Raw genomic sequence first — 15,448 nt, 5'->3', positions numbered from 1 at the left:
GAAATGTAAAGACAGGCAGTCATCGCCCAATAGCCAAGGCGGTAGACGCCAGGCAGACAGCAAATAAGCAAAAGTGAACGTGAGCTGTGTTTCAGGCTCTGTCCACATACAGAAGTAAGACAGGAAAGCAGTCAAAAGAAAACAGCTGATAAACATTTAATGTTGATGTCTGTGGTACCTTCCTATTTCAAGTTTCTCCTTTCACAAGGATACATGATTTATTGCTTCACTGCTCTAACCCTAGGTTTTGAAAGTGTGATTTCTTTTGAGTTTAAACTATATTTATATTTATTTTTTTGTTATCACTTTTTTATTATTGCTATAGAAAATATTTGCTGGAAATATGTCGCAGCTATTACAAGGTCATAAAAAAGAGGAGGTTTATGTATTTCTATCATTTCAAATAGTCTGTCAGAAAGTATCAGTCGCGCTAAGTGTAAGACTACTGGATTCCAGCTTTCCCTCTGCCAGCACATGGGCAGCATATGGAGGAATTAAAATAGCTCAGTGTGGATGCTCCTTGGGTGCTGGCTGGGAGTACGCGAAGCGAGGCACCGCGTGGTCCCCGGGAGGTCCTCCCTGGGGCGCAGTCTGCCTCTGGAGAGGCACGGGTGAAGACCAGCTTGCCCGTCAATGCCGGACACCGACCCCGGGCTGGAAGATGAATACTGGGCAAGGGTTATAAACAAAAGGGGACTGACGAAGGAGAGGGATCGATACACTGCAGAGAGCACAGAAACTGGGAACAGAGAGAGGTCTCAGGCCTCCTTCTGTAGGATTTTTCTTAGAACATGACAGAAGGGGCAAGGATTCCATTGTGTGCTTGGCAATGACAATAAAACAACAGAAAATATGTAAACAGTTTGAGAGGAAATAGCTGTAAAGCCAGAATGTTTACATCTCAAATCCTACTGCTATGAGGACATCTTAAATCTGTTTATCCGTTAAAAATCCCCAAAGCCCCTCAACACCTCTGAAGTGGAATAAAGATATTATCATTCAAATGCAAATGCTGGTTAATAAATACATATATTTAAATAGTGAAAACAAACTTTTAACATTACGCACAAGCATGGACTTTTTTTTAGTGCAATCTGTTTTTTCTTAACTTGCACTGTTGTGACATTACTGAATTTTACATACAGTTATCTGCTGCTCTCCGCAGAAATACAGATGGTTTTTGTAGAAATAAACAGTCATTTATATGAAACAATTGTAAAATAGTTTATGGAAACCAGTGGTGTAATGCATTCAAATAAATGCCAGGACCGGCTGATGGAGAGCCAAGGTGTTAAATCACACTGCTTAAGAATTCAGCTGTGGGAAACAGATAGTAAATCCAGAGTGACAGAATTTCCAGTGATGGCAAAGGTTTCTGACATCTAGTCCAATACACAAAAACTACAGCAGTTCAAACCCATTTTACTTAACACTACCTTGACAGCCAGTGAAATTAAAGAATTTAGTCAAAAGCCCCTTAAAAAGAAACAAACACTTCATTTATGTATTGCTTTTTTGGAGAATAGAAAACACGCAGCGTAACTAGCAGCAAACCAGTCTTTGCAGAGTATTAACAGAAGTGCTTTATTTAATTGCTACTATAGACTTTCACTCTTTTTGCATTAGCAATACATAGCTCTAAATACAGCTGAAAGGAGAAAGAAATCGTCATGTTTGATCTATAATGTAATGTACCTATAGCAGAAATACAATACACAGGTTTTTTTTTTTAATCACAGATTTAAGAGACAATGTCAGGGCCAGCAGCTGTAGGGGTTACTGGCAGGGCAGTACACGTTACAGCTAACGCACCCTAAGTCCCTTCCGCAGCCTGCTACCTAAAAGATGGCACGAATGCGAACATCCTGCCATCCAAGCTCAGGGGGTTATTTGCGATGCAGATCAACATGAGGTCTCTACCTTACTGACTTGGAGTACAAAGTGAGAAAGGTGCTTTCCCCTGGTCACAGACGTATAAATAACAGCACGGCAGCACGGGGCAATACAACCACGCGGACGGGTGGATTTCAGACTTCACAAAAAACTAGCAGGAAGGAGATGGTCCCGTGGATGCAGCTGGTGTACCAGTAGTACCTTCTTTCATCAGAGCGGATAAAACAAACAAACAAGTCGCTGTCATCCAAACACTGAACTGTAGAATTTAAAATGTCACATAAATTACAGCTTTATTACCAATCCAGAAGAACCAATAAATGTACGATTTCAATACCAACAGCTCTAAAATAGACTCAGTTCAATATTTCACTTTCATTTCAGAGGCCAGGCACGAAAAATTTTCCTCAACCATTCGGGCTGATGTCCAGAATCCCATCAGCCCAAATGCACAGGACTAACGAGCTATTTCTATTCTGACAAACTGTTCACAAACTTTATTCCCAACGAGCTGTTCCACGTACACCAACATCCCCGTCCCCCCGTCACGTCAGTGTCTGCTCAGCATCAGCAGGCTGGTGAGAAAGGGCTTGCTGAAATAAATTATTACCGCTGCAAAACAGAGATGGAGTTTGCAGGCAGAAGGAAATCATTTCAAGCAGCCTCTATCACACCCTCTCCAGCACGGAGGGGCTCACCCTGCACAACACCAATGCTGCCGAGGAGAATCTGCTACAAAAATCACAAGCGAGCAATCCTTCCTCTTTCCCTAACACACATCATGACAGAGAGCAAGCCAACGTCAGACCCAAACACAACCCCGGGAACGCGGGGGCGGAGGGTGTTGAGCAGGAGCGGTAAGGAAAGCCGCCATCCGGCAGAAGCGAGCCGCTCCGAGGAGCAGCCGCGGGACCGGACAGCCAGCTGCTCACCGCTCCGGCACGGGACCGGCGGAACGGGCAGAAAGCTGGGACAACCGGGGGCTATACATTTCCCTGAGGCCTTTTTCACTACATTGCCTCTTTGGTGAAAGGAGGGCAGCTAGCAGGAGAGTCTTGACCAAGGATCTGCAAATACTGATGGTCTTTTTAATTTAAATCCTGCTAATATAAACAGCTAATTGCACGGAAAACCAGGATTTCTGAAGTGTTTCCAGGTAAAGGCATTCATAACTGGGGGCACAAGACTCTGCAGGGATGCTATAATTATCCAAAACAAAGCACTGAAAGCCAAAGAAACTCAAAACTACCATTAAGCAGAAAAGCATGCATGTAAACACAAGGAAATACAAATTAATTGGCTTTTCACTGTCACAGATGCTGGGGCTTCCATCTCTTTAAGAGTCAGAGCAAACATATGCATCGCCTACTCTAACATATTTACTTTTAAATTTAAACTCCTCAGTTACCATCATCATTCAACGACACTATCAAACTTTAATGACACTTTATTCTAATTGTGGTTCATCTCTTCAAAATGCTTTAATCACAGGGCTGTGGTTTTACATTGTTTCTTTCATCTTCCTAATTCTTCTTTTTTAGCTATATAAATAAATACATATATATGCAAAAAAATACACACATATCCTCCTTTCCAGGCATTTCTTTTTGTCCCATTCCCCTGCCCGCAAGGTGGGGACGAGGAAGCAAAACCCAAGCGAGACCCACAGCTCTTCCAGCAGCAAGAGCAGCCGAGGAGCGGGATTCCCCGTTTCCAGCCGCCCCAGCCCCAACGCTGACGCCGCGGTGCCAGCCAGCCGTGCGTCAGGACGGAGTTTCGTGGTTCTTTCCTGGCCTTAACTCCTACAGCCCGTTAGCTCCTCCGCTCCCGTGCTTTCCAACACCCCGATAACCCCCACCGTGAACCGGGAGGACAGGTACCACCCGGAAGATGCTCAGAATTAGCACTTGTCTCCATACTTTGTCTTCTCCTGCCACACGCAACCACCCCCTTGGAAAGGCGATCGACCGCCCCTGCTCCGAAGGGCGGCTGCAGGTTCGGGTGCCCCGGGGGGACAGGGACACCCTGCCCTGAGCCAGGCAGGGTCCGGCGGGGGGGCGGAGGTGGGCTCCCCAGCAGACTCGGCTCCCGCTGAGAGCACAGACTCGCAGCAAGGCCCCTTAGGAGCTCCCTGCAGCCAGGCACCAGAGTCTTAATCCTCTGAGGAAAGAAAAACATTTATTGATGGAGAATAACGAGAAAATGTTTCATTAATGCCAACAGTAATCTCAAGGCAACCAACCCGTAAGAGGCCAAGGAGTTTAACCTATTTAGGAACATACAAGAGTTATATTCTGTTTTAGGGATTATTAGGGATATTTTTAAAAGTCACAGCGTTACACTTCTCTAAAGACCTAATTTTCGATAATTTAGAAATTAAAATGGAGATGCGTACACGATAGGAAGCAGATTCTGGGTTCAAAGCCTAAGGCGCAGTTTCAGGAGAGCCACTCTGCACATGCAACAGAGACCCCGGGCCCTCGCTCTGGATACCAGATTCGCTGAGGACCCCACGGAAATGTATTTGCCTTCAGAACTGAAGACGACCTGCTCCGCGGGGGGAGCAAATCTGCATGTTATAAATGGCTCCTGTCCTGCCTCTTCACTGCCAGCCTCCCCTGCCCGCAGCCACCACTGCACTCCAGCGCTGCCGCCCCGACCCGCTCGCCTCCCTCTCTCTGGCCACGGGGACACGGAGCCGTCGTGCCCCTTCCCGGCACTTGGGGAACGCCAGCTCTCCTTAGCATCTGCGGGAGGCAGGAGCAGGACAAATCGAATATGGCACCACGGCATCAAGACCAAGTATTTACAAACACAACTGCTGAGATACTCCAGGAACAGGAAAATCATGGGACAGGTTTAAACGAAAACCTTCAGCGCTACGGCATCCGCGCGATTTCCCCTGGGCCTGGCGGGGTGCTTGACAATAAGTGGTTTTTCACACAAATAGTATCTTTGCATTGCAGTTTTTGCTTATCTCCCGTGTAAGTTTTGAATAAAATGTGTTTATAAACAGTTTCAGAAGCATGTTTAAGACAAGAAATTTGACATTAAAAGTGGTGCTGAGACTGATACACTAGAAAGTGAATTTTCAAACAAAACTCAGATCTCTTTTCCCTAGTTGCTTTCTGAATGGAAGATGAGCCTCATGCAGCACTCCCGATTTTGAGCTTCTGTTCTCCAAGTTCTGAAGGATAACTTAACAGCTTTGTGTGAATAAATCTGAAACACAGGAATAATAAACCATTACAAAACATGGTTTTGTAACAGATTGTGCTCTGAGTTATCAGGTGATGGAACAGATTACTTTAACTGGCCTTTGCAGCTATAATTCCTTTGATTCTGTTGTGGAGACTAAAATATGATATGGAGACTTTTATTTTTATATCCTATCCCTGTTTCTTGAATTTTTTCTCTCTCCTTATTATTCAGCTTCCTGTGGCAGTGAGATAATACACTTATCCCGACTAGTAAGATTATTTCAGACTATTTTCGGTCACTTTACACATTTTAAAGAATGCAAAAAGCACTAGTTGACAGCTGTTAGGGACTTGAATGTTATTGTAAAGCAGCTGTTTTCATTTATAGAAAAAGTATTAGTCTTTCTCCAAACTGAACAGAATACTAAGTTAATAACTCTTACTCTAACCTATGGAAAATACAGGTCATGTCTGTGAAATGTTGGCAGAAGGTATTGTTTATAACAATTAAACTTGTATAGCATTTTGTTCTTAAAAGGATTGAGCATTTGTGTTCAGGGATGTTTGCAGTTTGAAGCAGCTATTAAATAATAATCAGTAGCATGTTCACCCTGCAAAGAATTTCTACTTAAAATCAGACAAGATTAATCAGACAAGGCTTTTCTGTTCACAAGACATTTCAAATGAAGAGAGGCTGACATGGACCAGAAACAGGCAGGATTATTCTAACGTTTCAGCATTTTACATTGTTTAGTTTTGTCTCTCATTTCCTTCTAAGAACATTCGGTTTTTATATACTGACATCAATGCTTAATTTGTTTGAAAACAAAGCCTCTGTACACATTCTCTCTGCATTCTTATTTACTTTACATTAGTATTTATAGTCCATTCAGTCAAGCTCTGGAGGAAAAGGCAACCGGCATCCCCGAGAATATATTTGTTGAAGAGCAAAGGAATGAGACAGCTCAAAGGCGAGGAAGATAACTTTCAAGTGTACATACAGTGCCTGCACATATTTAATTTGAGAATCACCATGGCATCAAGATACACAAAGTATCAAGAATGAAGTCATCATCTTTCTTATGTTCTTAAAATTGTAAGCCATGCAAACATATTTTATAGAAAATATCGAATGCGGGCTTTAGTGCAGATATAAAAAGCCTGATAAGATCTGCTTGCCTACTGCACACTGTGGGATGCTGTCAGCCCCAGTCTTCGCTATGCTGTGGTATCTGAACATAAGGGTCTCTGCATTTCATCTTGGAAAAACTGTGCTTTCCTTGGTCCAACTGAGAGCCTTCCTAAAGAGCAGGATTTAAAATGTACATCTCCATAACCTAAATTTCTAGGCTAACTGGGCAACACATAAGTATTGGTAATAGTAAGACCAGCAGAAATACACACCGGATTGATTGTGTAAGAAAATAATTTAGCGGTAAAGCAAATCAAGTTATATTGATAATGGTATTTTACAGTTACGCAACATGATCTGTACGACCTACAAAACTTTCTCTGCAAAACGTGAGGGTGGGATTTTAAAAGCATGCCTAATATCTACCCTTTTTAGAAGTTAATATTAAGACTCTTATTGATTTCTAGGGAGCAAAATTATACCAAGTACTACACCACCCAAATCTCACCTTCTAAAAAGGCTTTTCAAGACTCCATTATTATGTGCCCAAAATCCAGACAGCACCATATCTCACTTTTTCACTGATAAATTCAGGAAGAATGAGAAGTTCTTGTGCTCATGATTTCAAGCATGTGATTCCCTTCTGTAGATCTGCCACATTGCAGACCAATTTTATATTTAAACCATCAGGTGCAGGAGTGTTCACTATGTTCAAAAACATTCTCAAAGAGATATAGACATTGCAAGTTTATACAAAGCAATCCTTAGACTATCTATGGATATTGGGGTTCTCTACAGGGCCATTATCCCAGCATCTCAGCACTGCCCAGGCCAACGTGATATGCACAGCAAGGTCCCTGGAGCACTGAGGGGCGCTTCCAGCGTTCCTCTCCTCGCTGCTGTGGCCCGCCGTGGTTAGGGTATCACCCCATCCTTAGCCTCTTTCTCTCCCATTCTGGCTATTTTGAGAAAACTCACTTCCATGAGAGATGTCACGGAGCCTTCCTCAAGGTGGTCCATCGCTGGATTAGACCAGTCTCCTCTGGGAGCTCATTCCACAACCAAGAGTGTTTTATTTCCAGCTCTCGCGTAAAATATGCATATGCAATACATGCTGCTGAACACGCAATAGCTTAAACAAATTGATGATAAAGTATTCTACTTAGTTATTTTTCATTACCATAAGAAAACATCAATTACATTTTCTATTTTATGAGTGCACACAAGGGAATCCATTACAATAACAGAGAGGTTATATGACTGTTTTTGCTGCTTCTTTCCTAAGCAAAAAGAACAGTTAGCTTTTAAAGACAATGAAACCAGCCTAGAGAAAAGGAACACACACCAGCATATCTGCATAGACAGTTCCTATCCTGATTTATCCAGCCTGACTCCAACTAATTAAACATCTGCCTCAACAATTTCCTCTGCAGATTTATCTTCTCCAGTATGTAGCACTGACTGGTTACTACAGGCTTTTCCCTAACTTGCAGCATTCCCATCTACTTCTTCCAGTTGGTTATTTGGGCACGTGGCAAGAGATGATACAGTATTCCCATTAACCCCCTGCTGCTGCCTGTTGTGGGACAGGTCACCGGACTCCCAAAGCACTGCTTCAGTACAGCCATGTCCTCTACGAAACGACTCAAGGGCCGTGGTTGTCTCAGCTGTAACACACACAGGTTATTTTACCACCTGCATTTCCTGCATTTCATCGCATTGATTGACTCAAAAATTATTATTTTAAAATGGTCAGAGTTCATACCTCTAAGGCAAAAGCCTTGTGACACTAAGAAAGGAAAACTGCGAGGACTGTGAAATAGTTTGAATAGTTTGCAATAATTTTCTCTAACATAATACCTAAATAGAGCTAGGCACAACCAGAACATTGCTTCCATTTCTTTCATGCCCCTATGAAACAAAGGCTGTACCCAACTTCTACCTCCTTCTCCTGACCTATATCTTCCTGCAACAAATAATCTCTGGCTTGAAGTTAAATTGCAGTCAAAAGTCTTTATTCAGCGTTAGTCTTTTCAATAAATGGGATTTTGAAGTAAACACATTGATATTATTATTTTTTACAGGTGTAGTTCACACTACAGCTACACGAATGCCGGTGCACATGCTGAAACAGAATGTGCAGAAACCTGGGCCCTGCACGATCCTTCGTCAAGAGAAATTTTCTGTGTCCTTATCAGCCTCGTGCTGCCGGAGGTAGGCAAGGGTTGGCAGCTGCAAGGATGGGAACGGCACTTTTAAACAAAAGTCAAAAATAACGAAGCTCAGAAGGTCATCGACACACAGAGGTGACCAAGGCTTATAGATTTTCAGGAACCTGTGACTCAATTGCTTGTTGAAAAACCTACTTGCAATCTGCAGATTGCTGGCTGAATAAAATAATTAGAGAAAACTAGCCTAGTATTTTAGCCCTGGTCAGACTGGAACATCCCCTTCCTGACTACACAACAGAAATTCCTTTTCTTCCTCACCCAAAACAGCCAACCAAGGTTTGCATTTTCCTACAAACAGAGGACCAATTTGAAAAATGCCATGTGAGTCAGTGGGGAAAATAGGTCAGAAAGCAATTTCTTATACAAGTACTTGAAAACAGCATAAGCTGTAAACATAATAAATTCATTCGTCCTGTGAAGACTGGTCTGGAGGCACATTGAAAATGTGCAGAAAAGTTCACAGGCATTCTGGTTTTATTAAGCTATTACAAAAGCTTTAAATAAACATGTTTAGTCTATTTTTGGTTAGTACTTTTTAAAAATCAGAACAATCAAAAGGAAGCGTTGCTGAATGAGAAGAAATGCTTCTCCTAAATTATGTCTTATCTTTTATTCAGAACTTTGACATCCTCATCCACTGCTTAATAATGACTTGAACTACAACGGCACAGGACCGTACTGTGCTAATAGTCTGATCTTAAATTCCATTTATCTGTGCATCTCCCAATGAAAGTAAGAGGCATGTCCACTCCAAATATGAAGAATCTGGTGGCAGATGAAGAACGATGACACGACCTTTTTCTACTCCCGCTCCAGCCTACTCATGCCCACTGCGGCGGCACCCTGCGCGTTAACTGTCCCGCAGCCCCGGCAGCGTGCCCACCCCGCTCTGCTAACGCCGCGCCAGGGGCCTGGGAAAGGCTTGCGTCGGTCCAGAGGGCAGGGCCAGCAGGAGGATCCCTCTGTGCAGGCCGCTGCAATTTCTGCTGTTGTAAAGATGACAGGCAAGCCCCCCCAAATCCCCTACCCCCCCCAAGTCTGCTGACTGATGAATCCGTTTTGGAGAAGGGAAGTAACTGGGAATAAGGGAAGCTTTGGAAAAGGGAAGATAATTTTAATAAAAAAGTTTAATTTGTGATTTACCAATTTAATACATAAATACCTAATCTGAGAAGTCCCTTCACCCAGGATTACATGACAATTTAAATAATGCATTATGAGTGCTAACCAACGTTTAAAAAATAAAACAAAAAATAAAGATTTCATTTATGAAATTCAGTAATATGGGAAATCAAGCAGAAACCTTTCCCTAGAGTGATCACTCTTCTCGCAGTGACTCCAATTCATGAAGCTTACAACTGCAGGTCCTAGTTCTGGACGTATCCATACACAAGCTTAAACTGAAATCTGCAAGCGACACCGACTATTTCAAGAAATCCAATTACGTGCTCAAAAGTAAATATACCTCCAAGTAACCAAAAGGTTTTTAGTAGTGACTTCTACTGTCATTATATCCACAGCAGGGATGATGGTCATATCTCAAAGAGGTGAGATGTCACATGGATAATTTATAAAAAGTAAATTTAAATTATTTCTTATATAATTAAAACCTCCCATAATGATACGTACATGCTTATATACCCTGTTACTACAAAGGTTTCTGAGCAGGAGTGCCAAGACAGTAGAAATGAATGCATGAGCTGAAGGAATAAATGACAGGTCCATTCCATTTCTAAACTACTGAGCAAAAGTAACAAAATAAAGCAAAACCAAATTTCAAATGGACAAAGAGTAAAACATCTGTTACACCAAGGAGGAAAGTAGTTTAAAGACTGAACTAAATGAATCCTTTAGCCACCTCCCTTCAGGGAAGAGAAATCTGACCCCAGGAAATAAATAAAAGTCACCCAAAAAGTGAACAAAAGAGGTGTTTGAAAAAAACAGAACACCATTCATCGCAGCTAACGACTTGTTCATTATGAGTGATGATGGATAAAGACTTCTCACGCTGAGATGAAATCAAGATTTATATGCATTGTTTCCTCTCCCAACTTGTGGGAAGATCATCATCATTTAATTCTATCTCTGCGGCCAGTGATGGGCATCCAGAGAGCTGGTTATCAAACGGCGCAGTCAGCTGGCAAAAGCCGAAACGTGCAGTTGGCACATCTGGACCGAGCCGCCACAGCCGAGGGTGAACAATGACTCCTGGCCAGCGGCCAAATTGCTGCAGACGCTGGCGGGTCTCATCTACAACCACCCCTACCAGCATCTCTCCCCCCCCCGCTTTTTTTTTTTTTTTTTACGAGAATCAGATTTTCATTGCTTCATTCAATTGCTCTCCTCTGCCATTTTTTACAGCTCTTATCGTTCCCTTGGAATATGGCCTTGAGACAGCTCATCCGTGTCCTTCACTGTGTTATCTCTTCTAACTTTTATTAAAACTTCAGCTCTCATCTGAAGATAGCTAATTAAATCCATGACAGATTATACACTCGTTTAAAAACTGCACTGAACTACTTTTTCTAAAGAGAACAGGGTTTATTTTCTTTTCCCATAGTTAAAACTAAGGGTATATAAGGCGGTTTCATTCATTTACAAAGACAAGATCCTTATCTTTACCTAGTATATAGATAGGTTTATATTAAAGTTCCTTTGTTGCGTGACAAGACTCGGTGCAATTTCTCACAGTAATTATTTCTTGTTGCTGGAAAGATCTCTGCCTTATACTTTTGAAATATATACGCTAACATATATGTGAATGCACATTTACACCCTGGAAAAGCATTGCTCTAAAATATAAACGCAAGTACTGTAAATTTTCTCTTTTAAAATGATATGTCTTAACTATAATAGTACTATTTTGACAACATTGCAGAAAGTAAATTTTTCTTTTCCTCTACGAGTAATGATGAATCCTTTAAATTATTTAAAACCATACTAAGCATCATTTTCTCACATAAATTAAAAGTATACAAATTCTACCAAGGACTGGTCTTACTGTATTTCTACTCATCATCTTAAATTACCACTAGCTGGACTTGAATGCAAATGGCTTTGTTATCATAAATAAATATTTGCAGTAATGGATACAGTGCTCTGCAGCAAACATTATGCAGCTTCTCCACTGTCTGCTTTTTGCCGGTATCTAGAACACAAACCTGTGCACAGAACTGCTTTTGAGTGGTGCTGAAAATCACAATACCCACCGAAAAAACCTGAGCATCTTTCACAACAGTTAAAAAGAGATATAAAATATGCTCATGGAAAAACACCCTACCCTCTAGAAAATACGATAAATAACCCACCTGAGCCTCTCTGTGATCCCTTCCTTCTCTTTAAGGCCTTTTGTAAGATATCCTTCATGGTGACCTTCATACTGTCCACCTGAATAAGTGAGAATCCATGAGCAGCATTTCTGCAAGACAGATGCACATGCATTTTTACAAAATAATCATCATCAGGCAGCTCACTGCAATTTTCGTTAGCTTCAAGCAAAGGACTTGTTAGGCACAACAATTAACAAAGTTGTGCTATAAAAGTAAGTCAAAAGGAGAAACCGAGCAAACTCCCTTAGAAAGGCAAAGACAAAATGGAGAACATGGATTGAGATTCAAGGTGTGTAAGGATTTTCCTTTTTGACCAATTTGGGTTCATCATTAAAAAAGAAAAATGAGCAAATGTACCTGCGGCGCTCCTCAACTACTCATTAAGTATCGCCTAGGCGTTTCCCAGTGCGTACAAGAGAAACAGTTTGCAATGTCCTTTTCATACATGTCCTGATGGCAGACCTAACAAATCATTAAGGAGAAGTGGAAGAACAACACTCAGAGAAATAACAGCAGCTTTTCAGCACTATTAACATATAGCATTATTTCGAACGTAAGTAACATGCTTTCTTTGGACAACTTTTTGTGAACATCATGCCACAAAATCGCAGGGAAAGGTTTACGGCAGCGGGATACTTGTCCTGGCCATTGCCCACAGGAGGGCCCACACTTGGGGGAAACACTGCAAACAGCGTGGGGATGGTTGCAGAAGATACCGCCAGGCAAATATTGGAAGTGGCATCACTGGGGAAGCAGAGAAGATGACAATATAGTAGAAGAGATACTGGATTAATATATCAGTAAATTTTGCCCCTTAGACCTTGCAGTCAATCTCTGCTCATGTCAGTAGATGTCACTGCAGACAGTTCGCACAGAAATTTGAGAGCCGCTAGGCACCCACAGGGAGAGGTTTGCACTGCATGGAAAAAACTGTTTGCAAAGCTATTTAGACAGGAGGAGGAGCTTTGTATCTGGCAACTAGGAATTTTTAATCAGGGAGTAGAGCTCTATATGAATATCACAGCTGGAATATTTTTAAAAGTAACTGGCAGTCAAAAGCAATGCAAGCAACACAATCGCATCATTAAAACCAAGACCATATTACGTGTCACTAAGACAGAAACGCTGGGAATACAAGTTTCAGTTCAGATCACTTCAGATGTGGCATCCCTAGCCCACGCTGTGACACAGCCCAGATGAATAAATGACATCTTCAAGCCCCCACCATACATTAACACTTACTCCTGGCCACTGGCTGCAGCGCAGACACGGTGGCCAGCGAACTCCCTGCCTGGGCACGTGCTGGCCACCAGCTTGCTGTCCTGCAGCTCACTCGCACTCTTCTTGCAGCTACGAGAACAGCAAGCACCCACTGTCCCCTTTTACCCCGCTCACAGCACAGAACTACCTTATTTACCCCAGTTAAGCTTTTCAGCTCAACATCATCTGCCAAGAGTGGCTGGAACAGGCTGAGGAGACGCTCAAGAAATCCACAACGTGGTCATTTATGCATTACAAAAAATAAAAACGCCTGCCACGCTGTAAGGAACATATCAGATGGGTCTGTTTTCAGAGCGTTCCCCCGGCTGCTCGGGCAGCTCACCCCCGGGCTCCTCGCCCCACGGCAGACAGTCCCACAAGTCACTGGTATAAACCAGCGTTTCCTTCTCATCAGTTGTGAGTTAGTCTCATCTGAATTTCATTCTCAATTCCCTTTGTTCCTGGCAAAATGGAACTGCCTAAAAGCCCCAAATTTATGTTCTCTAGACCATTTATTATTTATAACTCTATCTTACTCGTCTTCAAACCAAATATTCCCAACCTCTTCATGCATCTGCTTTCCCCCCTCTATTACTGCCATGTGTTTAATACAGAACGAGCAGAACTGAGCCCACTGCTCCACATGAGGGAGTACCATCCATGCCTGCAGTGGTGAGACTGCCGTCCTTGGTACAGCCCAAGCATTCAGGGGTTTTGACTAATGCCATACAGGGAGCAGAGACCTTCCTAAACTCTTCACTGATGAGCAAATCTTCCCTTAAGCTGCTACTGAGCCCTGCACCGTGCACGAGCACCGCACAACACCTTGCCTGCGCCCAGCAGCTTCCTGCTCGTTCACCTCGCTTCCCAAAGTCATTACAGATCTAGTCCAAACTGACCTGCTGAGCTACATTTAGTGGGTTTTTAAAGGTGAAAAACCTCTTGTACAATTACACTATAATTACAAAAAGGAAACTACCTTTGCACTTTTATTTAAATGACACGATGTTTGTCAATGAAGCGCTACAAGAAAAGCCTTGCACGCTGGACCCAACCATCAGAACACCGATTCAAAAGCCATCTGGCGCCTTCAGGTAATTCATATAACGCTCTGCAATACAGAAAGAAGGTTTCCAGAGAACTGCAACCAAAATACAGGAAAATAAATTAAAATACTGCAGGAAAAAAAAAACCCAGCAAAGGTGAAGAAAGTCTTCCAAAGCCACCTATGGCCAAAATGACTGGAGTCACAATTTTATTTTTTTTTCCTTTCGTACAAAATGTTTTTCAAATGTGTTCCCACAAACAAAGCAGGGTCTGCTGCCTACACCGCGGATCAGCCCCGCTGCCTACACCGCGGATCAGCCCTGCTTCCCACCGGGCACGAAGCAAACAACGGCAACCGACCACGGCTGACCCAGCTCGGGGCTGCTCACACCAACACGCATCTGGAACCTCCCAAAACTGGAAGATTGTCTTTCGATTCCTGACACTTCAGCTGCTAAAGAGCACATGCTGCTGTTGATCCCGCTCATGTCTCAGGCCATCCCGACTTGGTTGATTCTTTCCATTGAGCAGCTGGCCTGAGAACCGTCAGACTAATTTTCCTGACACTCTATTACTAACTCGTGCCTGAGCCACGGCCATTCTTTGCCTCAGAAGCTGGACGTCATCCCAGAACAATCTTTGAAAGTTTATTTTACTGATCAAAGCAAAATAAGAAAAACCTCTGTGTTTTACTATATTTAGTGTGCTATCCAGTAAGCGAGACTTTGGCAAGAGCAGTGAAATGCAAGGCGCACCCCGCATTTGTAAACTTTTGGATATTTGCTCTGGAACAGAGCCAGAGGGTCTGAAACACCCGTCCCACTTCAGACGCACGATTCTCCCCTTCCTTTGCTCCGGCTCACTAAGCGTGCAGCGCTGTTTTTCTCTAACAATACACCACAGAACCTCAATAACGACATTTTAGCACTCAGTAAACCCACAAATCTGAGCCGAGAGTGGATTTAAGCCCAGACCAAAGAGATTCTGCCGTCATCCTGGGGTCAGGCCAGCGTGTCAGAGCACACTGCCTGCGCCGCAGAGGAGGAGAAGCCCCGCGCCGTCCCCGGCGCGCTGGAGCGCTCTCAAACAGGCAGGGAGTCTTGGAGCCACCCTCCGCACTGGATCGCCTAAACCATCATCAATCTACCGCAACCCGCCTTTATGTGGAAACAGCACAGCGAGGCTCTTCTGGAAGAAATACACGCCCCACCTTACCTTGCCAGCTTCCCAGTTATGCTCCGCATTGATAATGTGCATGAACTGTCCTCACTCAACCTAATTCCAGCATATCCTTAATTACGATTATAAATTACATGTTTTAGCTAACTCTGCTAACGTGCGATACCTTTATTTTAA

General features: G+C 42.9%; 1 protein-coding gene across 6 annotated transcripts in view; it reads right to left on the bottom strand.

Annotated features, from left to right (window-relative positions):
• Positions 1 to 15,448, bottom strand: part of MAPKAP1 (MAPK associated protein 1) — a 108,216-nt gene that overhangs the window by 35,726 nt on the left and 57,042 nt on the right. For 5 of the 6 annotated variants that reach the window (XM_072882896.1, XM_072882901.1, XM_072882899.1 and 2 more), the window contains one exon: positions 11,765 to 11,874. In XM_072882896.1, the coding sequence (XP_072738997.1) occupies positions 11,765 to 11,874 (110 nt within the window). Of the gene's footprint in view, positions 1 to 1,539; positions 2,153 to 11,764; positions 11,875 to 15,448 lie in introns of those variants that run through there. The other variant, XM_072882902.1, reaches the window with a different exon arrangement.

This window comes from Ciconia boyciana, chromosome 18, assembly GCF_034638445.1.
Source record: "Ciconia boyciana chromosome 18, ASM3463844v1, whole genome shotgun sequence".
Lineage (NCBI taxonomy): Eukaryota > Metazoa > Chordata > Aves > Ciconiiformes > Ciconiidae > Ciconia > Ciconia boyciana.
This window is presented reverse-complemented; position numbering and strand designations above follow the sequence as displayed.